We start from the raw sequence: 12,203 nt of genomic DNA, 5'->3' as shown, positions 1-12,203 counted from the left end.
CTTCTCAAAGCTTCATCACTCTTACTACGTAAATTTAAAAATTCCAAAATTATTTTAGGTATATACAAAAAGAAGTCTGAGTTTCTTGTGTGTATCATAGAGGCCCATGTATTTATGCAAGAAATAAAAAAAAGTTACAAAAAATAAGTAACAATGGAAAAAATCCTACAAAGAAGTCTAACTTTGTTCCTTCCCGCCACTCTCAAAATACTGTGTTAGCGAGAGGATTTTTGTTGTTACTTCAGTGTCTTACACATCTGAGGCACTTTAAATTTTCTCTGTTAATTCTAGGAGAAAGGCTATCTGCTTTTTCTGCTTCTTGTAACAGTCTCTGTCTTTTGGGGAAGTTGGGGAACATTTCTGCCATATTAAATTCTATTTTTAACTTGTATTAGTTGAATGTACAAAGCTGCATGAATAGTGGAGCATATTTCCATGTGTGACTTCATGTCCTCTTAATGCAATCAAGAATTTATGCTGCACTGTAAAATACAATTACCAAGGTACCACCAATAAACCCCAAAGCTCTGATGGAGATTGCAGTGAGAGGAGGGGCAGGTTCTGTGAGTCCATGGATTAGAATTCCATCAGCAGCCCAGTCCGAAACATTTTCTGCCACTGTTAACAGCAACAAGGGGCTGACTGAGCCTGATGTAGAGAGCATTAAAGTCCTTTTCTTCCCATTATCAACTCTCTGCACACCAGTCCTTGGGTCTCTGTTACAACTCTAACACGGGAGACGCTGCAGATTAATTTCACTGTTAAATATTACTAATGCACACATTAGCTGAATTAAGTTTATATCATTACACAGCTTGTATCTCTCTCTAATGGTAAATTACTACAGAGACAAGATCAGGATTGAACAGATCTGTAAGAGAAAAGAATTGTACTTCTATACAAATTAATGAACTACAAAACTACTATAATTTATATATATAATTTATTTATAGGCCATTGCATTTTCTTGTTCACTATTTATCACAATTATTTATAGATGCCATTCAGAGTTGTTTATGAAGGCATTTTTTTTTCTCTGTTGCTCATTTAGTAGAGAATTAAATTATAAAATGTATCTTATGGTTTTGTTTGTTATTTTGATTTTAATACAGCTTAATGTTTTGGACTAACTGGAATGAGCAGCTCCCGAGCATCATGAGATCCACCCTCTCAGGCAAAAATGCCCAGGTTATCATTAGCACTGATATTCTGACACCAAATGGACTCACCATTGATCACAGGGCAGAGAAACTTTACTTTTCAGATGGCAGCTTGGGAAAAATTGAGAGGTGTGAATACGATGGATCACAAAGATATGTAAGTAAAACAAAAATTCTGTGCATACCAATTGTATGTTTGTTTGCATTCATTACCATCTTCAAAGTGAAATTGTTATAGAAAGATTAATAATTGCCTAATTTTCTCCTAGTATTAGTTGTATATTAGAATTTTAACTCTATTGAAATACAAATAATGCTTTGTTTGCTCAGAATTCCGTTTGTGTAATGCTTGAGAGTTACTCAAATCTTATTTCTAATATATTCTAACTAGACTACTTTCAGATATTGAACTGCTCTCCATTAGTCTTTCATCATAATATATTTTGGTCCTTGAACACTCTTTTAGTTTCAGCTCAAGCAGATCTTTTGCTAGGAATGTGCTGAAGGCAGTTGATCTGTGCTTGTGGTTTTGTTACATCTTTAGCACTACATTTCTCGTATTTCATGAAATCTTCATTTCAGGGGCTCTGTACCTCCCAAAGTTCAAGATATAATGAATGAAGGGCATGTTCTGGCTTGTATTCAATTCCCAGCTTTACAAGAGTGTGCATCATCTCACTTTGATAACTATTAACTTTAAAAAGTGCTTCATATGCAGTATATGAACTTTGAAATATAATTTTTTTAATCTTAAATGAAAACTACCTGGCTTTTTGGAATCTTATCCAGTAGTTCCAGTTGTTTTAGACATTTTTTTTCCCCGGAATTAAATAGGAGAGTCAGTCTTGTAAGAGCAGAACTGAAGTACCGTCAGCATGGAGAGGCATGTGCTTTTCCTTTTGCCTTTTGTTTTCCTTCTATAAAAATTGACCACAGCTCACTAATGCTTTCAGATGCAATAACTGTATCAGAAACTTGGCAAACCAACCAAATGGAATCTGAAGTTTTCAGCCTCTGACTATATACTTATTAACACAAAACAGAAGTACAAGGTGATTAGTTAAGTACAAGGTAATTAGTTGGTTGTGATTAAATAGTTTAACATCATCTTTGCATAAGGTATAACAAAATAGGTCTTACAGACATGAAGTAGGACATGATGCCACTTAGTTACAGAAACCATTACTAAAATACTCCTTTTTTAATCAGTTTGTTGACTTTCACTTTGCAGCAGCAAGAAGAAAAGGATTATTGAGTTTTCTCAGCAGTTGAACATTGAAACTTCCAATTTTTCCGAGTACCTTGCCTGTTGGTTTGGCTTTCTGACAATTTACCTTTTCTTCTCCATTGCAGTAAAAAAAAAACCAAAAAACTTCTGAACACAATGCTCTGAGTCCAGCACGCTCTTCTGAAGGTTTTTGGGAGCTCTGGTGTGTTACACCAATAACACACCAGATGTGTTGTGGGATAATCAGCTGATTCTGTTGTCAAAAGTACTGATCTGGATTCTCACTCTTCCTGCATTACTTAGATGAGGATTGTTATGGCAGAAGGAAAAGCCCAGCAGGCTGCTTGGCCTCTAGCAGCACTTCAGCAGAGTGGCTGATCACGCTGTAGATCATTTTTACTTCATTGTTACTGACACAAGCAATGCCAGAATCCAGCCTGCTAACTCCATTATTAACCTAGTGAAAAATGTTTCCAGGGCACTTGTTTTACTGTGCTCATGTGCTGTCCAGCTGGATGAGATCTCTGATTTCTGTGACATCAATGCAACTAATAATTGTTCTGCTCTTCTGGTAATCTCAGATTCTTTGGGGTGTTTCAGTCCTCAACCACCTGTCAAAAATTATTTAGACAGATTAGCCTTTCCGCCACTACCTCTGCTTCATTGCTCTCTGGTTTCAGTTAGGTTAACAAGGGTAGAAATTGGGTAGCAGAACATGAAAGTCTAATGGTAATGTAATTAATTTCCTTCCCGATAGCAGCTTCTTTCTTCATTCTGCTCACCACAATAATCTAGTGCAATGAATTAGTAGAAAATCATTTAGCAATATTGAACTCACTCTTTAAAGTGGATTGTAAGGGTTTATCGATTTTTGTGTTGAGATGATATTTTAATATCAGTATTTGTTTTCAGGAATATGCCTTCAATTTTGAAGATTTTTTTTTTTTTTTTACTATTGTTCCTTCTTATTACATAGAAGATATAAAGTTCTTTGGGGGGGGATGGATTTTTAACATTTGTTTGGTCTGTTCTGTCAAATGTTCTGGTTTAAAAAACAGAAGTTGCATTTTTTTATTATTATTCTTTCTCATTTCCTTCTGTCTTTTCTCCTGCCCTTACTTGGATTTAATATTATGGCTACACCTGGTTTTAGCTGCTTAGTGCTTTAAATACCACATTTTTTTAATGAACACAGAGAGCATTCAGCAAATAAAGCTAATTTCCAATTTTGGACTTATTTTTCTAATAAATCATGAGTTACTTTGATTTATTTTTCCTTCTTCAATGTGAAGTATTTTGTAACATTTTATGCGTGAAAAACTAGAAACATTGTTAATTTCCTGTAAACAGGAAATTTTAACATGTTATTTTTTTAACATCGAGGAGGAATGTTTTGTTCTCAGTTGTAAGTTTGAAGACCTATAAGTGTGATTGTTATAATCAATGTGTGTTTAGAGATATTTCTGGTAATTATAACCTTCATGTAATTGCAACCTGCCAGTAATTGTAACTTTCAGTTTCCAGGATGTTTGTTTTTATTCTGTTGAATTTCTGTATTAATGCAATTCAAGAAGTTCCACAGTTGGTGTTCAACTCCTGTTTTATTCAATTAGATTTTATCGATATCCTCTTCAGTCTACAGCAGAAGTGCAAGCTTTAGGTTTGGCTGTGCATTTATGAAAAAAACAGAGAAACCAGAGAAAAATTTTAATCTGTTACTTAGAGCTTGAAATATCTTCTGTAACTGAAGTTTCGTATCAGTTGGTATTAAAACATGGGATGTGGTCTTGGATGTGTCTGACTTCCACTTTTGCAGGTAGAAGGGATGGTAGGGATGTCCTTTCATGATTCCTTAAAGTTTTAAAATTGTAATTGTGTTGTTGCAAGTTTAGTATAAATTTAGACTTTAAAAAAATAGAAATAAAAAATTGTCACAACTTTCAGTGTTATTATATAAACTAGAATTTCAATGAGATGTAAAGGTGGCCAAAAGCTGATAGAAATATGAAGTCTTTATTCTGGTTGCTTGAATAAAACCAATGTCCTTGGATGTGACATAATACAGAGACTCCAGGAAATTAAATACAATGAGCAATAGTGAAAAAACGTTTGGTTTTGTGGCACTCTATTTGGATCTCAGCTCTCCCAAGGCTGAACAGCTATGATCACTTCTGTAGTGAATTTGCATTCTATTGTTACAATCTCAGATAAATGTGGACAGTGCTCCCCAGCACAAAAAGCTGAGCGGGGCATTGCTTTAGTCTTGGTTTTAACAATAAAATCTTTCCAACTGGGACAGTTTCACATTATCACAGAGAAGAACATGGGGCTGCAAAATCTGCATGCCCATATTTCACAAAGATCTTTCAGAAACATATATGATTTTTAATTTTTTTTTCCCCTGAAATGCCTGAATATTAATACTGCAAGCTTTTAAGACTGTATTATGAAAAGTGTCTTACTGGAAATGTGCACAATTAGAGAAGAATTTTTTTGCCATTAATTTATTCCCATTTATCTTTTAATACTTTTTGTTCTGGAAAAATGTTGGGTAGAGAAAAGTTGTCCTCTTGGGATATTTATCATGGGGAAAAAATCTTTACTGGGTAAAATGATTTGCTGTCTAACCCTCTTTAAAATATGCATAAATACATAGTGAAGCAGAATTTGTTATAATTATCTGATTAATGTAAGCAATTTTGACATTCTGTCTGTAAAAGTGAATTTAAACATGGACAGGAATGCTCCTGTGCACAGGACTAGAATTATTTATGTTAGCAGGTTGTTGAGATACCCTGAACTGGCACAGGTGGGAGCAAACCTGGAGCCTCCCTTGGCATTGAATCCTGCAGAACTGAGACACCTTCTTATTCTCCAAGGCATAGCTGCAGTGTCAAAACTGGGAGCTTCTGTTTCACAAAATGAAATTTGGATGTCCTCTATAGTAGGTGCATTTGTTATATGGAGACAGACTTCCTACACACCCACAATTTAATAATTAAATATGGGATTGAGTATTACTGCCCCATTCTCATCCCAGCATTTTTTGAAGAGCTGTCACACACCATCCCCTTGCAAACACAAATGATTGCTGATAGATGGAGATTTCCCTGAAATCTCATTGCAGTTATAAACTCCCTCTGGGAAAGGGGATAAAGCACACAAAGCAGATGGAAAACCGTGGTGATCTAAGTACATATGTTAAAGGATATTATTTTTCTAGTTTTATCCCAATTGCCCTATGATAAGTAGCACTTAGACACAGGATTTTTTTTCTCCCCATAGCCTGGGTGAGAACTGTTCTCACTTCATAAATATACATAAATTACTATTTTTTCACAGAGAAACCTAGAGTACAAGTCAATAAAAATAGGAAGAGTATTATTTATGTCCATTATCTAAAAGAGAAATGTTAACCCCCTTCCAGTAATTCCCTTCAGCCAAAATTAAACTTTCAACTGAAAAACTGATATCAATTCATCCTATTCTTCAGAAGGGAAACTGTAAATGTGAGATTTTTAATTCTGATATATGGAAAGAAAGAACATATGCAAATATTTTACAGGAGCCATAGTTTTGATTAGGATCAAATTCATTGTATTTCTAGAATTTTTTTTCAAACCTTACTATATAGTGAGCTTCAATTCATTTATCCTTCTAGGTTTTAAATTAGTTATTACTGTGGTGAGATTGTATTTTTTTTTTTCTGAATGGGGAAACCTGAAACATTTATTTTCTAGGGTTCAAATTTCTAATGTGATAATGTGGTGAGCACTCTTCAGTTCTAAAGCTCTTCAGTTCACTTTGATTCCTAAAGACTGAATTTTTAGACTTTCAGCCATGCTGGAAGAATGTCTTCTCTCTTCTGTTGGAGCTATTAAGCAGGTAAAGTGTTGAGTAGGTATTTTTACAGGCACATTTAGATAAACTGTGTTTTTTTTTAATTAAGGAACAGATGCCTGGTTTTCTGAAATTTGGATGCCTGTGGCATCCTTTTAACACATTTTAAGTGCTGTTATCTCATTTCCCCAGGTGCTTCAGGTATAAAAGTATTAAGTATTTTGCCTAAATGTGACGGGAGTCACATTTGCCACTTTAAAGTTCTCTCATTCAGTGACAGCACTTCCACTCCTGTTTCTTTTCTGCACTTTTGCATTTTAGGTCATTGTCAAGTCTGGCCCAGGCACGTTCCTCAGCCTGGCTGTGTATGACGAGTACATCTTCTGGTCAGATGGAGTGAGGAGAGCCATCCTGCGTTCCAGCAAATACACGGGAGGAGACACCAAAGTTCTCCGCTCCGATATCCCGCACCAGCCCATGGGAATCATCGCTGTTGCCAACGACACCAACAGCTGTAAGATACAAAGCAGTTTTCCTAATACCAATATCATTCATTTCAGGGATTTTGCTTAGTTTTAGCTGAGTTAAAAGTTTATATGGTGTTTCATAAATTCTTTCATTAAGAAGAGATGGGGTATAACTTTTTCCCAACTGTTTTGGTTTGAAAAGACAGGTGTGTGCTAAGGAAGGCAGGAGCCTTCCTTCAAATGGAAAATGTAAATCCCCTCCCTCCAAATTATTATAATTTTGAAATTAAGTGGCTCTGGGGCAAATATATGGGAATAGGAATAACAGTTCTTTACTAGGAAAATTAAAATACAAATGCAATAGTACAAACAAACAAAACTAAAAAAACCAAACCACTCACAGAGTCAGAATACAACCTGACACCCTGTGGGTCAGGGTGGTGGCACAGTCCCATTCCCTGGGGGCTCAGCCCTCCTGCAGTTCCAGCTGTGGTTCTGCTGGAGCAGGGATCCTGCACAAGGCTGGAGTTTCCCTCTGAAGGTCTGGGGTGGTGTAGATGGGCCTGGTCTCCCTCTGGGAATGCAGGGGAGAACAAAGCTGCTCCTCTGGGAATGCAGTGGCCAAAGGCTGCTGTGCTATTCCAGGCTCAGATTGTATCCAGATGGGAATGCTTGGCTCCTCCCCTGGGTGGAGCGTCTCCCAGTGGGATGATGGAATTTTATCAACCATGCAGGGACACTCACTGGCCGTGAACAGAAGAGATCTCTTGGAGGGAGGATTGGTTGTGGAAGAGATAAAGAAAACTGCCCAATGAACAGAAGATAACTGCCCCACCTCTAACAGATGTCAAATAGAATACAGATATATCTTACAACCCAGGACAGCAAGTAAATAAGCGTTATTCAGAATGTTCTGCTGTGGGCACTGTGCTCAGTGGTTAGCAGTTAAATACTTTCCTGTCAAATTTCTGCAGTTTTGAATGTTGCAGGTTTTTAAAATTATTATTTTCCAGGTGTTTGTTTATCTTTAGCATGCCAGCATCTGAGGGATGTTGACATTTTCATCTGACTGATAAAACCCGAATCAATTGCCCATGAATCTGAGATATGGTGACTTTTGCTCCCTCAAAGACATTGGCCACTGAAGCAAATTTAATAAAATAGAGTTCATCTCTTGTCATTTGTCTTCCAGGTGAGTTATCTCCCTGTGCACAAATGAATGGAGGCTGCCATGATTTGTGCCTTCTGACGCCTGATGGACGAGTGAACTGCTCGTGCAGAGGGGACAGAGTCCTGATAGATGATAACAGATGTGTGAGTAAGTAATGGTAGCTGACACGATGCTTTTCTGTGCTGTGAGGCACTTGGCTTTCATAGGACACGGCCCAAGCCATTAATTTTATTTCTTCTCTATACTGTAAAAATTGATCTGGCTATTCACCACCAACCAGGCTTTTAACTCTTTTGTGTTGTAAGCCTTTTGAAGGGCTAAAAAGTGTTCATACTCTCCTTAAACTCCTATTATGGTAGTGGGTTGCTGTTTCCTATTAATGGGTTTTTTATGTGTTTATCACAATTACTGCTGAGATAGGTAGAAGTATCTGGATGTATCCTTCCCTAGGGTTATGTGGGATAAGCTACTGAAGTTGTACCTTAATTAAAGCACTTTCTCACCTGTCTCTCTATGTTGTCAAACCAGTGATTGGCAGTGGAAGTGAGAGAGGTTCAGCAGATTAATTCAAATGCCTAACAATTTATTTTATAATTATATGGCATTTATATTTTCCAAATGCATCGCAACTCTTAAAATTGCTCTTAGGTAAAACCATGTTTAAATTGTCATCCAGGACATGAAATAAGATTTAATCTTCTAAATTATTCTGTAGAGTGTTTGCAGGAAATGTTGATCTCAGCTATCAGGAAAAAAAAAAGACATTAAATGATGGGGTAGAGTAAGACAGAAAGGATGGAAACAAGACAGACTAGAGTTTAGCTTCGAGATCAAAAGTTCTTTTCTTCATAACAGAGCTGCAAGTGATACTCAATAAAATTGAAAGTTAGCAATTCCAGCTGAGAAAAGGAATTAACTGTCCTTTCACAGTGTAATTAGGCTGTATAACTTACTGCCAGTCAAGAGCCTTGAGACAAAGCTGCAGTGAAATTCTAAGAGGGAGAGATGATGATATGGGTAATGACTACTCCGACTACTTACTTGTCATCAAAGAAACCATTTGAAAGGCGTTTAAATTCTTTGTTTCTGCAAGATGGAGTTTGAAGCAATCTCAACAAGTGTGTCCAGTTAGACTCAAACTGAGGGCAGGTTATATTATATATACTTTTATTATTTTAATTTTTTTCTAAAGATTGCAGTCTAAGATGCTGAACTAGATGAACTACAAATGCAATTGATAATTATTCTGCATAAGTTCCTACAGTGCTAGAAAATTGAGGGAAAAGAGATAAAAATACTTCAAATGTAAAGAACTAAATAAATAATTTTCAAGACCAGCTCTCACCGTGTGTTCTGAATCTGTTTTCAGCACTTTTTCTTCACATTTCAATCAAATCAAGAAATGTTTTCAATTTATATTGGTTTGGCTATTGCATATAACAGACATTGGTTCTTCCTGAATTTTTGCTGAAGTGATTATAATGGAAACAAGAAAGCAGCATAACAATTGGATATAATTTCTCCATTGTTCTTCTTCTTGAATTGTCCTAAATGCTGCTCGTTTCTTTCTCTTTGATGTTTTGGTTAGAATCATGCTCACTAAGTATGACTTATCCTGAATTTCATGACCAAACTGTTGTATCCAATTTGTGAAATGTCTTTGTTTCTTAAGTAAAAGAGGGAAAATTTTAGGTGTGCACCTGGTTCTTTTCTAAAATAATCAATAAATCATCCACTAGATGAGAAGGGGAGGGTTTTTGTGGATAAAAGAAAAAAGTAAAATGGAAGCGGCAGGTTTTCTGCCTTGGTGTTTAGGCTGTATAATTCAAGCTGAAGGTTGGGAAGGCATGGCTGAGTAGAAAGAAGCTGAGCACAGTAATTCCCAAGTCCTTACCTTATCAAAATGAGTGCTTGTGGATTGTTTCACTGCATGTTCCTTCATGGATATTTGTCAATGTATTTTCTTTTACAGGTTCTCTTTGTAGAGGCTTTTAAATTCTGATGCCATGGTGTGTTTTACTGTTTTGTACTCAAGTTTTCAAAATTCGTGTAGGTCAAAATTGAAATGCAGCCAGCATGTTTTCTTATTTTCACTAGTTGTAAAAGCTTTTAAAAATGACATGTTAACATGGTTTATTTTTAGGTAAAAATTCTACTTGCAACATCTATTCAGAGTTTGAATGTGGGAACGGTGAATGCATTGATTATCAGCTGACTTGTGATGGCATTGCTCACTGTAAGGACAAGTCTGATGAGAAACTTTTCTACTGTGGTGGGTATTTCCATATATTTCACCTTCCTGTTGTCATTTTGGTGTTAAACACATTTAGTTTGCTTACTCTTATTCACATCAACTGCTCGGCCAAGCTGCCCAGGAAGAAAATGCCAACACACATTAAGAAAATCTTGACATGACCTGGAAAAAATTACCTGAAAATATTTTTTCTTCCAAACTTCATGTTTTAACTCACGTATTTAATAAAAAGCATCTCAAATGTTCCTGTCTCTAGAGCAAAAATAAGGAAAGCCATGGCTAACTGCTTTTTTAAAGATGGAAGATACCTTATTGTATAGTACTGTAAAATATGTGAATTCTAGCTATTAAATCTATAAATAAATTTATAAATACAAGATTTGTTGCCCAGAGCAGCTGTGGCTGCCCCATCCCTGGAAGTGTCCAAGGCCAGGTTGGACAGGGTTTGGAGCAGCCTGGGATAGTAGAAGGTGTCCCTGCCATGGCCTGGGGTGGAAGGGGATGGTTTTTAAGGTCCCTTCAAACCCATTCCATTATTCTGTGATTCTGAGAACCAACCATTTATCTTTCCATGGATTTGCCACATAATTTTATGAAGGACATTCTATTAATTTGCAGTGTGACAATGAACATTTTGCCTCATTTAAATCAACCAAATATTTTGCTACACACTGGAGAAAAAAACAGGAAGAACAGGGGTTCTTTCATGCACTGGGTTATATACAGGGTATTGCTTTCTGAATCTGATAAAGAACAGAGTGCTGGACTCATTATTTTGAATAACCAATGCAGTGAACAATATTATTGTGACTTCTGCAATAATTAGGGCTTTAGTAAATCAGTCCTGAATTTTCAAACATATAATTATGTGTAAAATTAATGCATTCTTCCCTAGTGTTCTTGAGCAGAATGCTGTTGGTATTGGTGCTCAGAAATCCAGAAACCTCTCTGCTAATATTTATTGTTATTTTATTCTCCATTTATTCCTGTTTTGGTTTAGGCCAAATTTGATATGCTTCATTCTGTGTGATGCCACATGCAAACATTCTCCCCAAACAAGCGTGTCAAAACAAATGCATTTAAAGTATACGGGCATTTTGTACCAAGGTAATGAAAGCTGGGAATCAGGCCATGCTGGAAACAGGCCTTTCTTTTTTTTTTTTTTTTTTTTTTTTTTTTTTTTTTTTGTCATTCTTCCTCATTATCCTTTCAGTTATTGCTCTTTATCCCTATATCAGTCCAAGTTATGGACTGCATTATGCTGCATAATGGATGAATGATTTCTGAAATTTTATTTTTTTCCCCTGTAGCTTGAAATGCATCACCAATTAAAATATTGCCGTGGAATGTTTGTTTGGATTGAGGGTAAGGCTGTTTTCATAGGTGTCAATCCAATCATGAGCTGCTATTTAACTTTGCAGAAAACAGAGGCTGTCGGAAGGGCTTCAAGCCGTGCTCCAATCGCCGCTGTGTTCCCAGTGACAAAGTCTGTGATGGTGCCAATGACTGTGGTGACAACTCTGATGAATTTGACTGCAAAGGTAAATGGCATCTTATTTCCAAGGTGATTTCAGAATATTGCTTTGTAAATACTCATTATGCAAATAGGAGTAGCTGGAAAATAACGTGTGATTTAATCAAATGATGGGATTGATGCAAAGGTTGGTTTTGGTTTGCACCTACAGTCTTCTAGAAGGAGAGTGGTTTTGACTATAAAATATACATGTGCATTGTGCATATAATATTTTATGTTTTATATGTGTAAAATATAAAATACAGATTCTGTATCTTCTGCGAAATAATGAGAGAGTCACTTTACTGCAGACAGGTTGAAAGATGGTGATTTCTTCTCTGTATGTGCTTCTTCTCTGAAGCAGGAAATGCTATATTTCTCCGCTTCCCAAATGCGTGGCAGTGTCCGTGTCCTTTGAAATTCTTGCTAGAATTGTTTTCCTCTTCATATCAGAATTGTTTTTTGATTTATATCTTTTAATATGAATATTTATATCTGTGCAATGGATATATGCATATATATCCAATGCATGTAGACCAGCAAGCAGACCACACAAATCCTTAGTTACAG

General features: G+C 36.2%; 1 protein-coding gene across 1 annotated transcript in view; it reads left to right on the top strand.

Annotated features, from left to right (window-relative positions):
- The window catches only part of LRP1B (LDL receptor related protein 1B), a 290,821-nt gene that overhangs the window by 166,919 nt on the left and 111,699 nt on the right, over nt 1–12,203 (top strand). Inside the window, exons 40-44 of the mRNA XM_041406020.1 lie at nt 1,113–1,317; nt 6,550–6,742; nt 7,888–8,013; nt 10,010–10,138; nt 11,542–11,661. Coding sequence (XP_041261954.1) covers nt 1,113–1,317; nt 6,550–6,742; nt 7,888–8,013; nt 10,010–10,138; nt 11,542–11,661 — 773 coding nt within the window. The remainder of the gene's footprint in view (nt 1–1,112; nt 1,318–6,549; nt 6,743–7,887; nt 8,014–10,009; nt 10,139–11,541; nt 11,662–12,203) is intronic.

The sequence above is a fragment of the Onychostruthus taczanowskii genome, unplaced genomic scaffold (assembly GCF_017590055.1).
Source record: "Onychostruthus taczanowskii isolate IOZ18803 unplaced genomic scaffold, ASM1759005v1 scaffold10, whole genome shotgun sequence".
In the NCBI taxonomy this organism is placed as follows: domain Eukaryota; kingdom Metazoa; phylum Chordata; class Aves; order Passeriformes; family Passeridae; genus Onychostruthus; species Onychostruthus taczanowskii.
Note: the sequence above shows the minus strand (reverse complement) of the source record. Positions and strands in the feature narration are given on the sequence as shown.